At 36.7% G+C, this 15,447-nt stretch overlaps 1 protein-coding gene across 3 annotated transcripts in view; it reads right to left on the reverse strand.

The window, feature by feature from the left end:
• The window catches only part of LOC105466656 (programmed cell death 4), a 27,344-nt gene extending 12,282 nt beyond the window's left edge, over positions 1-15,062 (reverse strand). The window contains exons 1-6 of one of the 3 annotated variants that reach the window (XM_011715740.3): positions 14,930-15,042; positions 10,904-10,943; positions 10,637-10,741; positions 5,186-5,488; positions 3,607-3,701; positions 1,351-1,464 (exon numbers count right to left, since the gene is read on the reverse strand). In XM_011715740.3, coding sequence (XP_011714042.1) covers positions 1,351-1,464; positions 3,607-3,701; positions 5,186-5,488; positions 10,637-10,679 — 555 coding nt within the window. In that variant the 5' untranslated portion in view covers positions 10,680-10,741; positions 10,904-10,943; positions 14,930-15,042. Of the gene's footprint in view, positions 1-1,350; positions 1,465-3,606; positions 3,702-5,185; positions 5,489-10,636; positions 10,742-10,903; positions 10,945-14,929 lie in introns of those variants that run through there. The other 2 variants (XM_011715737.3, XM_024788164.2) reach the window with 2 other exon arrangements.
• Positions 15,063-15,447: the final 385 nt, after the last annotated feature.

The following is a 15,447-nucleotide window of genomic DNA, read 5'->3' on the forward strand; positions in this document are numbered from 1 at the left end:
ATACTCAAATAGCCCTTTGAGTATTAAATTATCATACCTATCATACTCAAAGCAGAGAGGGCACACAGCTGGAGTAGCCAAACTGAAAGCGGAATAAAGGTAGACTGACTCTAGAAGCTAAGTTCTAATTCAGTTAGAGTGCCCTCCTCTTTAATGAAAGTTTTCTTAGAATCTTTAAATCATGATACACTACTAAGAGAGTGCCAGAACTATTTTACAGCCACCTAACTGGTGTCCTTGTTAGTAATCTCTTCTCACTCACTACAGTTCATCTTCATTGACTGCACTTTAACAACTAATCCATTACCCTCAAACACGATACTCCTCTTTCCTGGAAAACTATCTTAACTGGCGAACTCCTCACCATCCTTCAGAACAGCAGAGAATCATCTCTACTATTACTCTCTATTTTATGCTTTCCAAACCTACTCAGTTAATAGATATGTAGTATACAGATGGTCTTATGCGAGGTAGATAACAAGATTTCAACAGTCCCTGCCCTCACAGACTCATGGAAACTTTTCCTCTATAACAGAATGTTTCACATACTTTAATAATCTGTTTACATATCATTTCTTTCACTTGACTGGGCTTCAAAAGGGCAAGAATCACCTATTACAAATTCCTCCAGATGGTATGCACAGAACAAATATTTGTCTTATATTCAAATCCTACAAATCCAAAGATAACAAACCTCACAGTACCAGACAAATCATAAAAGTCTAGTCTAAATTTTAAGAATCTAAATGATCAAAGTCTTCTAAGGGTTACATTACTTTAATTCAATAACCCTAACTGACCAATAGTTTTATTTTATCCTAAATTTACTTTATGAACAATTCATAATTATTCTCATGGTTTCTAATTATTTTTCAAATCTTTATTATTTGTGGGTTTTTTTTTTTGGACAAAGTACAAAGAAATTTTATCCTACTTCTGAATATACTTGAAATAAATGTCAAAAAAATGAAACTATGTCAGGCATTATTGTCTGAGGTCCCTGAAGAGGTTTCAGGGGGGTCTATAAGTGCCCTCAAACTGCTAAAATTATATCTTATAAATTATAAAAACAGATTTTATAAATTCATATACATTACAAATTATCATTATAAAAATTATTAAAATATTGTCATTTTTCAGAGAAGAAAATGGCATATAGCTCTCATCACATCCCAAATATATAACTATTTTAATGTAATGAGATTTTATTCCATTTCTTAGAAATTCACTCATGCAAAAGAAAATGATTAAATTTATTCAGTGACCCAAGATCATTCTAGATGTATTTTGCTTATAAAAGATGTCTTCTCTCCTATATTAAATAAATTACACTTGCAACTTTAAACCTACCGCAACTTCATTAGTATCTCCATGCTCAAAATATTCCTGTATGATTGGTGTTAAAGTCTTCTCAAATGCCCTTTCATCCAAAGGCAAAACTACAGTTTCATAAACACAGTTCTCCTGTGAGGGGAAAAGGGAGTAAGAGTTATAAAAACCAAAATGCAAATAAACAAATGAAATTGTTGTATAATTTTATATTCTAAGTAGTTAATAATCCCCACTTAGCACAAGACAAAGACATGCTACATACATTCATCACATAAAAACAGAATCTAGGCCAGGCAAGGAGACTCACACCTACAATCCCAACACTTTGGGAAGCAAAAGCAGGAGGTTCACTTGAGGCCAGGAGTTCAATACTAGCCTGGGCAACATAGCAAAACCCTGTCTCTACAAAAAAATTTTAAAAATTAGCCAGGCATGGTAGCCTGCACCTGTAGTCCTAGCTACTCAGGAAGCTGAGGCAGAAGGCTCTCTTAAGCCCAAGAGTTTGAGGCTGCAGTGAGCTATAATTAATTCATCACTGTACTCCAGCATGGACAACAAAGCTAGAAAATAGTAATAAAATAATAATAAAAATAGTAGAATGTGTATGTCACTGCTCTTTTACAAAATCAGAATAAGCCAATATATAGATTAGAGCCATTAACCATAGCAAATACATAATTTGCTCCCAACCCCCATGTCTTAATTTTTTCTCTCAAAATGTTTATGTCTCTCTCAAAACCAATCTTTCGGTAACCAAAAAGCTTCATGATGGCTTCCTATCATATATGGTATTTTAATTAAAACTTCACTTTTAGAAAAAATGAAGCAGAAACCAAAGCCTTCACGATTAGCATTATTATAATAAAAAGTATAACACAAAGATCAAGGTTGTAGTGACAGAAAAAAATCTCTAAGGAAAAAAGCACTGTTCAATTGAAATTTCAAAAAGAAGATTAACATACATCATCGAACCACTCCTCTCTCCCCATGCAAAACAAGCTCTGAAATGTAGTGCCCCCCCTTATCTACAGGGTGTATGTTCCAAGCCCTATCAGAGGATGCCTGAAACCACAGATAGTACCAAACCCAATAAATACTGTTTTTTCAATCTGATAACCTAGACAGCTACCATGTGACGAATGCATGAGTAGTGTATACATTGCAGATACACACTGGACAACGGAATGGCTCACATCCTAGGCAGGATGAGGTGGATGAAGCTGGACAGCGGGAGATCTCATCACACTACTCAGAATGGCATGCAATTTAAAACTTATGAATTACTTCTGAAAGTTTCCAATCAGTATTTTCAAACCACACTGAACCATGGATAACTGAAACTGCGGAAAGTGAAACCACGGATAAGAGGAGACTGCTATATTTGCAACCTGTGACTGGCTTCAGCCTAAAAACATATACTTGAAAGATTAAGACATTTTTAGCAAAGATTCTACAGTACTTGAATCCTACTAGTTTCATATTTGTCATATTCTCTTAGAAATATTTCCATGTCCAACTATTACTTAAAACAGTTAAATACATACATACAACACACAATAAAAACAATGTAACATATACTCTTAACATTTTCCTGTCTAAAATTTCCATCACCGTGTCTTACCTTATGCAAAGACACGATTTTCAAAAAACATAATCAAAATGTTTGGGATTTGCTTCAAAATAATCCAAAACAGGGTAGGGCAAACAGGCCAAGAGAAGACAGAGAGTAAATGGAATGAAACAAGACTGCCTATGAGTTTGTAATTATTTAAGTTTGTAAAGCTAAGAGAAGAGTACAAGCAGATTATACTATTCTACTTTAAAATTTCCATTAAAAAAATATTAAAAATTCACTACACAATCTTATTAAAAATTTACATTTTCAGCATTATCCCTAAAAGATGCACGTCCCCAAAACAAAATTTATTAGTTACCATTCTAAACGGTAATATTTAAAAGCAACCTAGTATCTGTAACTCATAATATTCAAAAGAAGATATTCTCAATTATAATTACTATAGAAACAAACTATATTAACAGAATTTACTGAAAAATGGTCAACTTAATAATCCTAAGTGAATTTGTAAAGAGCTATTTTTGACTCACTACGGAAACCAAGTGAAAGTTATGCATATATTACTGTCAGTTTACTTGGTTTCCTAATCCAAAAACATATATATATATGATTTGACACATGTATGAGTAAACTACAAACATGAAGTCAAAAAAGTTCATAAACATTTTAAATATTATGAAAAAGCAAAGCACTGATACCTGGTCATCATCATAGTTAGGATCTTTCACATCTACCTCCTCCACATCATACACCTGTCCAGGTGTACCCCAGACACCTTTGCCTCCTGCACCACCTGAAAAAGTTTAGAATTGAGAAAGAAAAAACATAAAATTCATCAATTTGTTGAAATCTAAAATAATCCTAAATGTTCCGATGTTAAATAACAGCTAAAAAAATTTGTATTTAATGTCTATGTTAGTTTTTTTTTCCAGTTTTCTTTCCCTATTGGTTTCCTTTTTGTTCAGACCACTCTTTCAATATTTCTGAAAACATTAAGTTCAAATAGCTTATGAAGTTAAAAACTAAAAAAGCAGATACTTTAAAATAAAAGCAAAAACAAATAAAGATAAAAAATAGCTATACTGAGGACCTCAAAGGGTATGATATTGCAGCTGAGCTCTAAATTTTATTCGACATTTCTTTGGGACCAAGACAAAAAGAAACATGCTGGGCCAGTAAAGCGTAGCATAGAAAACTCAACAAGGGAAAAATTATTTGACAAAAAAGGACAGTAACCACCATCAAATATTTTAAAGTCAAATACAGTACTCTTTAAATATAAAAGTACACATTAAACCACACTATTAAGCAATATATTACAAATATAGAAAACAATACTAATTGCTTTTAAGCATTAACAGCCCTGAAAATTCTATTTTCTAAATACAAAACAACCAATAGAAGCTTAACAATTCCAATTTTCGAAGTTGCTTTTCTACATCAACTTACTGAAATGTTTTAAGGACCAATGCACTACATTATTTTTTAAAGAACCTTTACAATGTCACCAACATTTCTGTTTTGGGAGGGTTTTATTTTGTACCAACTATATCCTTGCCATCAGACCAAAACAGAATCTGATAACCAGGTTTCATTTTGATATAAACCATGATTGCAGAGCCATTCAACAAAAATAATTTTTGACACCACAAAAACATTTTACAAGAAACCTACACTATAAATTGAAGTTCCCACCATTCAAAAGATGATGAAATCATCAGAAAACTCTTAATCAACAAATATTTGTCTATGACGTGCTAGTCACTATTTCAGGTACTAGAGATACAGCAGTGAAACAGACCAATGCACTACAGAACCCAAAATAAAGAGCTAATGAGAACTCACAACCAGATCTCGGAAAACATTAAAATTCAGATCCAGATGTTATCAATCAAATTTATGTTTACTAGTAGTAGTAATGGACATAATTATATTAATTAAATAAGTATGATGGATTTCTGACTCCTTTCAAACTTAAAGAACATATGCAAAACTCGTAACAGTGAAAAACATCAGTGCATATTTTGCTGGAAATAAACCGTTAACATTTTGCTAAAGAAAATTAAATCTACTCAAACAAGAAAAAAGATCAACCTAAAGAAAAAGTGAGATGGTCCTCACCTTATTACTAAGTAAAAATATATACAAACTGTAAAGCCTTATATTATCACTGTTTTAATTTCTCTCATTCCTAGAACAAGGAAATTGTAGTACAAGAACCAGACAATTTTTTTCCACTTGTTTATCTTCCATTTGTTGGACATGATATATACCAACCTTTCTTTGGTAGTCCCCTTCCTTTCCCAGATCTGGATCGCCTATCCAGCAACCTTCCCTTTGGACTGGTTGGCACAGTTACTCCACTTCTAAGGGCGTCACTCCCATTGTCGCTGACCGAATCACCTCTGCCAGAGTCCCGGGATGAGTTTTTCCTTAGTCGTCTTTTTGCCTTGGCATTAATTCTAGCTTCATTAATGGAGGATGCTGAAATCCAATTTCCATTTATTTCATTCTTTATTTCCTCAGTCCCAGGGTTTTCTTCATCACCAGAAAAGAGACAGTCACTTAAATTATCAGGATCTTAAAGAGAAAAATGAAGAAAGAAAATTCTAAGTATTTTAAGTATCTACTGTTTTACAGACATAGTGGTAAGTTAGATTAGGTTGAATCACATGACACGACCATTTTTGCGGGTAAATTACAGTCGCATATTGGGAATTTCATCTACTTCAATCTAATAAACAACAACTAAATAAGATTATTTTTCACATTATCAAGGAAAGTAAACCAAGGCACTGAATTTTAACAGTTTACCAAAAGAAGCATGTTATTTCACGTGTTTAGATCATAAAATCTATGCTAACAGCAACACCAAATATAAAACCCTTAGACTTTTATGAGCTAAGAGTTAAGCAATTGGAGATATTAAGAAAAGACAAAGCATCTTGAGAAGAGACACAAACTAATATTTATAGAATGCCTACTATTATTTATCAGGCACTGTACTAGACACTCTATCATTTATTTATGCACAAGTTTGGCAGTTAGTTATTATAACATTGAGGACAGATAAGGAAACTAAGGCTGAGAATGTTTAAATGATTTGCCAAACATCCCGTAACTAGGTATAAATACTTAAGATCTATTAGTAATCCAAAAAAGAACGAAAGGAATTTAGCAAATAATCCATATGATTGTTAAGCTGAACTGCTGATGCTTTACTGCCTCAAGATAAAGTTTGCTTTCAAGAAAAGCCATCATCTCAAAGTCCCAATTCATCTCCCTAAACTGTTCTCATATTACTTACCATCCTGAAAATCTTCCAGCCTATATAAAATTGATTCTTCTAAAAGAGATCAACATACCGGAGTTTCCAGTGGTTCCCCTACTTAGAATGTCACCCTCATTGTTATTTTCAGTTATCAAAATCCTTTAGGATATAGCCCAAGTCTTACTCCCTCCATTAAAACTTCCCTTACAACTCTAGCTACAGTAACACTAATTGCTCACATACTATTCATTCAACAAGTCATGGAAAGCACTTTCTTTTTATATAACAGTCTTTTTCTTCCAACTAAGTCATACGCTTCAAATGAGAAACCACAACTAGACTGTATGTCCTTCTCTGTATCCCCATCACCTAGCAGAGTGTCCTTCATACTCAAATTCCATGGAGATCAAGTGGAGGCACTTGGCTTTGCCCTGAAAGCTCTTTAAGTCAGAAAGGCTACTGAATTAGCTACCACTGGGCCAGAGTTTTGTTCATTATTGTTAACTCAAATCAGAGCTGAATCACTCAAATCATTTTCTATATGCCTAAAGATAATTATAACATGTCAGGTCTATGTGCATGGACTTTAACGTTTTAAGATATATTCAAACCAAAAATTTTCATCAACCTATAAAAAGCCTACATGTGTTTAAATCTTTACAATTCTTGACATACTTAGGAAGGTGGGAATGTTTTATTTTAAACAAAATCATCTATTAGAGCCAAATTATTTCACTAGTCTCCTAAGTAGTCTCCCTGCCTGCAGTCTTCAAACTATACTGAATGAAGACTGATTTTCTCATGCATGCCCTCACTGAAGATCCTTTAAAAGTAATCCCATTATGTCACAAAACATGTAAACTCTTTTTTTTTTTTTTTGAGACGGAGTCTCGCTCTGTCGCCCAGGCTGGAGTGCAGTGGCGCAATCTCAGCTCACTGCAAGCTCCGCCTCCCAGGTTCACGCCATTCTCCTGCCTCTCCCTCCCAAGTAGCTGGGACTACAGGCTCCCGCCACCACGCCCGGCAAATTTTTTTGTGTTGTTAGCAGAGACAGGGTTTCACTGTGTTAGCCAGGATGGTCTTGATCTCCTGACCTCGTGATCCGCCTGCCTCGGTCTCCCAAAGTGCTGGGATTACAGGCGTGAGCCACCACAGCCGGGCAAAATGTAAACTCTTTACCTTGTAACTTGATCTTGCCCTTGCTTACCTCACCAGAATCACTGCTAACTACTCCCACACTAAAATTGTCAGAGCTTAAGTTAGATATCATAGGAAGGAGATGGGAGGGATTCATTTGGCAGAAGAATATTGAGTATATTACAAAAAGAGTATGTATAAAGTGGGAAACCACTAAGAAAATGTTTCAGTAATTCAGTCACAAGCTAACTGGTAAAGAGCAAGGGTAGTAACTGTGGGAAAATAATAATGTTATACTTTTAAAGAAAATAATAAAGGCTTTTAAGCAGAATGTATCTACGATTAAAGAGAAGTGGAACAATGCCTTAAAAGTTTTCGAACTGGTGAGAAGCCGGTGTTAGGATGGTGTGTTTGGGACATCATCACAACCATCAGCAGTAATTACAGTCTTAGTGGAAGCAGCCGTAGTACTGTTTCTTTCATCATTACCACTACTATTGTCAACTATTAGATTCCAGGTTCCACACTACATGGTACCTATTAGATACCAGGTTCTATGCTAGGCACTTTACATATGTGGTCTGTAAGCCTCAAAAGCTGTAGAAAGAAACTGTTTATCCTCATTTTACAGAAGGAATGTGTTTCACAAGAAGTTACATATCTAGAAAGGATTATGGCTAGGATTCAAACCCATATTTTTAATCCCATATGACTATAACTACAGAAAATACAAAACTGGAATATCGCAGAGTATTGACAGCTAAAGAAAAATGGACAAGGGAGTGAAAGTAAAGAGAGATAAACAAAAATGATTAAGTAGAAGAGGCAGAAAGACCAGGATCAGATAAATTAGATGACATTTTCATGTAAGAGTGGATGGTTGAGAAAAACATTAAATATCTACCTGTAACATAGCGCTTTCATCGTTGCACTATTAAGGTGAACCACAAAACTAGTCCAGAAGACACAGGACTCAGAACTATAATAAAATGTCTTAAACTGTCCCTTGGAGTATTCAATTTAAATGTATCTATTTCCCATAATCAAGTTTTCTTTTCTTCAACCATTTTAATATTCTTTCAAGTATGTTTATGTCTCTGCAGCAGTAAACATTCTCTCAGTATAATTTATATATTTGACCTTATAATTTTTAACCTATGTTTATATTAATTGCTTTATATTTTGTTATTCATACTAACCTAAGTGTTGGAGTTCCATAGCCCCTATTGAGCTGACTTTAAGAAAACCAAAATTAAAATAACCTGAGTACAGAATGTGATGACTTCAAAACTGTTTTCTATTGTGTACTAATTCCCTCTTTCTGAATTCTGACATCTCAATAGTAACCACTCTAATTGTATATGACCACAGCACCCGAAAATCACATTTTCAATTAGTGGTGTCCAATGAGTGGCATAATTAGAATATTACCACATTTTCATGTATTACATACCTAGTATGTGCTTCACAGACTTAACACACATATACAGTATCTCACCTAATCCTAATTATAAATCTATACAGAGGGTGTTTATATCCCAATTTTATACACTAAGAAACTGAAGGTCAGAATAAATAACCTACTTCCTCCAAGTAAAAGAGTAAGAGTGTGACTTGGATTGCTATAGAAAGAACTTACTACAAAGAGGGTCTGTCTTACGCCTATCCAAATATTGAAGAACAAGTTTTTTATTTTAAGGCAGTGCTGGACAGAAGCACCAAGAACAGGGTTAAAACTAGGTCTTATTGTAGTTAGGAACAAAAAGTATACATTTTAAAGCTATGTTTCTATTTCTAATAGAAATAGAATGCAAGTCACATAAGAAATTTTAAATTTTCCAGTAACCACATTAAAAAGTAAAACCAGGTGAAATTAATTTAAATAAATTTTATTTAATCTAATATAACCATAATATCATCTCAACATGCAAGCAATGTAAAAAATTATTGAGATAGTTGACCTTCATCTCAACTCAGAGTAGCCACATTTCAAGTACTCAACAAACACATGTGGCGAAGCGCAGTGGTGCACACACCTGTAATCCAGCTACTGAGGAGGCTGAAGAGGGAGGATCACTTGAGCCCAGGAGTAATAATAATCACATGTAGCTAGTGGTTACTATACTGGACAGTGCAGAAAAGTAGCAATTACCTATATGTAAAATATATTCTTAAACTCTATTACCATCCCCATCTCAATTAAGTAGGTATATATTACCCATTTATAACCCTAAAGCATACTCATACAGCTTCTGTACATAGCAGCACAGAAATGATCATTAATTACATAAAAATTTTTTCAATTTTTTACCACACTTTAAAAAGATCTGTAAATAAACAATGGTAAAGAAGCTTCAAATTCAACATGTTTGTTCAGATCAAAGAAAACTATGTATGTTGTAAACAACAGTGAGTTGTCATTGAAGAAATAAAGATGTAGTAATGAAATACACTTAAAATGACAGAAAATACACAGCTTTCAATATTAATAAAATTATAAGGCAAAGAATTATCTAAAGTATACCAATATGAACTGTTCTCACTATTCAGATATTATACAATTCTAATTACCTTTTTGGGGAGATGATTTTGAAAACTATACATACATTTCAAATCGTCTTGAGCTACTCACATTTGGTCATCTATTCCACAAAACTTTGTTCATTTTTATGATAATAACATACTATTGAAGCACCATGGAGAATTAGGGAAAATACCCTAGGTAATTCAGAATATAAAAATTATTCGTTAAGAAAGATATCAAAAGATACCAGTAAGTTAATATTACAGAAATCACTAGCCCATGTGAAAATAAGCAGGCTCACTATTCTTCTCTGTTCTGTACTACATAATGCAGGATAGGAATGTGTGGAATGTGAAAGGATACGCAGAAAAATAGGACGTGTAATGAATTCCCATGAAAATAAAAATCACAAACCTGACTTTAAAAATAATATAGCCCGTTTTCTTATAGCATGAATAAAGCAGTATTTAAAGATAGTTTTTCTATCATGTTTTTATAAAATATGGAATGGTCTGAAGCTTACTCACAACATAGTCAAGGTTCAAGATATTCAGCCCGGGCAACATAGTGAAATTCTCTCTCTACAAAAAATAAAAAAGGCATGGTGTGGTGGCACATGCCTGTTGTCCCAGCTGCTGAGGAAGCTGAGATAGGGGAGGATCTCTTAAGCCTAGGAAAGTGGAAACTGCAGAGAGCCATGATCACACCACTGCACTCCAACCTGGGTGACAGAGCAAGATCTCATCCCAAGACGAAGAAAAAAAGAAAAAAAAAAAAAAAGGAAATTCTTACTTACCTGCAGGGTTTACATTCAGTATCTGCTCACTTTCTACATCCATTTTTCCTTAATTTCACTTGCACTGATTAAACAAATTACCAAATGGAAGTCTTCCTTCAGAATCTGTTTTTTTAAAACAAAAAAAGAAAGCTTCAACATCTTTTAAACTGATGTAATTAAGCTGAATTAAACTTACTTAAGCACACTGTAAAAACAAACAAACAACAAAAAAAAACATAATTCCATTAAATAAAAGAGTTCACTTTACTTTCAAAGACAACTTACCCTAATTAACATTTGGTTCCAATCTTCTTGATAAATTTATCTAAGTCAAAAAAAATTCCAGATTTCAGCATGTGCCAAAGCACCCCTTTAATTGGAATTAAAAGATATGTTTGCGATATGTGGTTATGTCAAGTTAAAAAAAATACACACATCCAAATCTTTTAGGAATACTAAGCCTCAAAATTAATCTGATATACATATATAGGAATATAAATACTGGATAGTTCCCTACCAATGAATTATGAGAACTACTCCAAAATAAAAACAACACAGTTTTAGTTAATAAAGAATATCACATGACTGTGTTATTTTTCACATTACAGCATATCTGAAAGGCAGATATATCTGCCACTCATTACCTAGGTCTATAATTACCAGAATAAGACTCTGAGATTGGGAGAAACTTTTAAAATCAGCTTTTTTGATAATATTACTTATATGAGAAATCCATTTTTTAAAAATCTGATCATTTCAGAAAGGAGTAAGTACAACAAGATAAGCATCTCAGTATTTTAGGCCTCAGTTTCAAAATGGCTTAAAAATTATTAATCCTGGAAGGTTTGATGAAATCAGTTACCTTTTAGACAATTAACTTAGTGATACAGATCCAATGTTATATGAAAGAAATATCAAAATAGTTTTCAAAAAATATATTACCAGAAAAAGTGCAACCAAATTAAGATTTCAGAATCTCTCTAGAAGTATTTTTTAAATAGTGGTTTAGAGTACTTAAGTGTATGTTTAAGTCACATAGGTTGGTTATAAGTCCTTCCAGTCATTTACAATCAGGCTGCTAGCAGTGTGCTCTTCAGAGATATAAAATGCACAAATTAATGGAAATGCCTAATAATTACAGAAAAGCACATTTTTTTCCATATAACATAACTTACTGTTAGATGTCATTTAAGGATAACAATGATATATGCAGAGCCTCCTGGGACTCAAAGGTGAAACTGACTTTTAAATTCCACATTATATACTATTATTTGCTAACACAAGTTTATAGCCCTTTTCTTCAGAAAAGGGTACTATTTTGCAAAGCAAAAACAAATGGACCTTGTGTTAAAATTGTAAAGTTTTTTTTTTTTTTTGAGATGGAGTCTTGCTCTGTTGCCCAGGCTAGAGTGCAGAGGTGTAATCTCTGGCTCACTGCAAGCTCCGCCTCCCAGGTTCACACCATTCTCCTGCCTCAGCCTCCTGAGTGGCTGGCACTACAGGTGCCAACCACCACGCCCGACTAATTTTTTGTATTTTTAGTAGAGACGGGGTTTCACCGTGTTAGCCAGGATGGTCTCGATCTCCTGACCTCATGATCCGCCCGCCTCGGCCTCCCAAAGTGCTGGGATTACAGGCGTGAGCCACTACCCGGCCTATAAGCTTCTTGCTATGGCATAATCCTCAGACTAACATGCTATCATATTGCTTGGGAACTTAACAAAACGGTGAAATCATTCTCTAATTCTATTTAGAATAAAATAATGTGAATCTTTAAAATCACTTTTTAATACAACTCCCGCCAACTTTAGATATGAAAAAAATCTTAAAAATATGTAGAGATTCATATAAATACATGAACAAAAATGATTTGCAAATCTAAACATTCAGCATCCTTCATGGCTAAAAAGGCTACATTCTGTTTTAATTCCATGCATGAATTACATATAGGAAAGGAATAATGTCATATGTGTTTCAGTTTTTTAGAGTTCCATTACAAAGTCTTTTTCATTCTTGATGAAAGCATAACCTTTGAGAGAATATTTTCTGCAGAGCCCAATAAGTGAAATGATTATAACTAATGTTTATAAAGCCCTTTACAATTCAAAAAGAATTGTACATGTATTATTTAATGTACCTTACAGAACAATCTTCAGGTAAGTATTCCACCTTACACACAACTAAACAGATTCAGAGACGATAGGTGATATGTCCAACGACAGCCAGCTGCTTAGTGAAACAGCCAGGACGAGAATTCAGACCTTCCAAATCCAGTACTGTTTGCACAAGTTCAATCCAAGATTTTAATAACCCACAGGAAGATTATTTTCAAGGGTTACCAGAAGCTTATTAAAACAGACTTCTGCTGTTAAATCAAACTTTTAAATGCTGTTTTCCAAACACTAAAAATAATTATTTTAAACTATTATACAGAAGGCATTCCGTCAAACAAAGAAAACTGTCAGGAAATGACTATCATCTCTTTTATTAAGATAAAAACAAAGTTATCTTAATAGTCCTGTGTCGTTAGGCAATGATAACCTGATCAAGAACTCAAGTCATATTTGAGAGCAACAAACACGTTTTAAGAGTTTAGATAAGCATAAGACATGTTCTACGTTTTTCTTCTCTTTAAAGTAGTAGGATTTTTTCCAATTTATTTAACCACCCTTACTTGGCCCAAACAAGAAAATATAAAGCAAAAAATCCAAACCCTATTTCCTTCATACTAACCTACAAAAATGAATTTTCGATGAGAAAACTATACATACAAGTTAGAAGAAAATGAAGGCTGACATTAAACACTGTCCTTTTCTTCAGTGTTACATGAAACAAGCAATCAGAAGTATTCAATTGCCAAAACATTCCCTAAGAGATAGACCCTCCACTCTCCCACGAAATATATATGTATTTCCTGAACTATACCTCATAAATTGCTCTGGCATTTTGGGGAGTCAAGCTTTGGCCATTTATTAACTAGGATTACTTGTATTCATTCTCTGGCTACAAACAGCTAATTAGCAGCTTAAAACCAGCTAAAAGCATTCTACTACAGTAATGCAAAAGTGAGCACTACAGATAATATTCAAGTGGCATTTATTTTTGCAGTCCTAACAATTATTTTTCCTTTCACATTAGTACCACAGAAAAAGCCAATCAATTATAATTCAAAGACACTTACTGAAATATTAAGGTATTCAATAAGCCTATAATGAATATTAAGGGTATAAATGCCAGTAACTCCTTGCTTAAAAAGCACTTGGTGGTTTCCCAAAAAAAGTCACGTTATCAAAATCATAAAAATTAAAAATACAAGTTAAAAAACAAGGGAAACCCTTTTTTGCCAGCCATGTAGTCGCATTTCTGATCGTTTTCATCATTTGTAGACACTACACAGTCGCTGGCTATGTAGCGAGTTCTCACAAGGGGTAGGTGGGCGACATTGACGTCTGCAGACAGTTTTGAAGCTCTTGCAAAACTCCATGTACGTTACAGCATCAAACTGACAAATGCAGCAGACGGCATGCGTTTCACAGAAAGGGGGCTCCCTTCCCAGCTTTGTTTTCTCTGGGAGATTATATTTTACCTGAACTAAAAAAAAAGAGACCCTTTGCGGGAGGACTGGCTCGGCGAAGTTCGCGCGGGGCTCGGGCGGCGGGCACGTGTTCGCCTCCTAGGGCCCCCCCAGTGAGGCTAGCGCGCGGCCCCTCCCCACAGCGGCCGGGCCCTTTCTCCCGCAGCGGGCTCAGGCCAGGACCCCCGAAGTCCCCAGCCCGGGTCGGCCCCCGGAAGGGGCTGGGCCGGGGCCAGGAACGGAGCTCCAGGGTCACGCCGAGCAGGGGGGCGCATCTTCAGAGAATTCCCAGGGAGAGCAGGGGGCGGGGAGGGCGCGAATCTTCCTCACAGGATTTCAGTCCAGCCGGAAACACGCCTTCCAATCCCGGCCCCTGAATTCAACCTCCGCCAGAGGGGGAGGTGGGTTGAGGGAGACCTTCGAGGGCAAGCGTCCCGCGCGCCCCTCTCAGTGGGAAGAGGGCTCCGGGAGGGGGCGGGCCCGCGCCACCACGCTCCAGGCTGGGCCCAGAAAGAGGGAACCGGGCCGGCTGCCCGCAGTCCGGGGCGTTGGGGCGGGCGCGGCTGGACCTATGGGGCTACGAGGAGGCAGCCGGGGCCCCGCACCGCTGGCCCGGACCTGACAGGGCCGCGGCCCCCACGCCCCCGCCCCCTCCCATCGTGCGGCTGCCTCCGAGGGGGGATGGGGGAGAGGGCGCAGTCTTCCCGAGCGTGTGAGCCGCGCCTACTGGTACTGACCCCTCCGGCCCCTGCCGCTGCTCGCCCAGGTCCCTGGTCAGCCGGCCCCGACCCCGCTCTTCTGGCTCTGCCGCCGCCTCGGAGAGTCTCTGGCCCCTCTCGCTCTGTTTGTTTTTGTTTTCTTCTACCCAGTAACACGGGGGCGAGAGGGCGGCGCTTATTGGCCAAGGCCGGGTGGTCGGCTGGCCAATCGTGGCGGTGGAGCCGGAGCTGAGGCGGAAAGGGGAGAGGAGTGAAACGTGGAAAGTTGGGGAGGAGCGCGGAGGGCGCATGCGCTTGTGGTTCCTAGGACTGGCTGGAGCGGGAGCGGAGCGGGAAGCCGGGGTGGGGGTGTGTTGGGAAGCGTGGCAAGATGGGAGCGTCGGGAAAAGGGCAGTGCTGGGGGATGGGAACGAGGAGGAAGCTGCCTAGTCCCAGCTCACCCATTCTCCTCACAGGGCGTTCTGCAAACTGGGCTGAAGCACAGGTTTTGAGCTTCCTGACGTCGCTGCCTCCATTTCTAGACACTCCTTAGGCGA

This window comes from Macaca nemestrina, chromosome 9, assembly GCF_043159975.1.
Source record: "Macaca nemestrina isolate mMacNem1 chromosome 9, mMacNem.hap1, whole genome shotgun sequence".
NCBI lineage: Eukaryota > Metazoa > Chordata > Mammalia > Primates > Cercopithecidae > Macaca > Macaca nemestrina.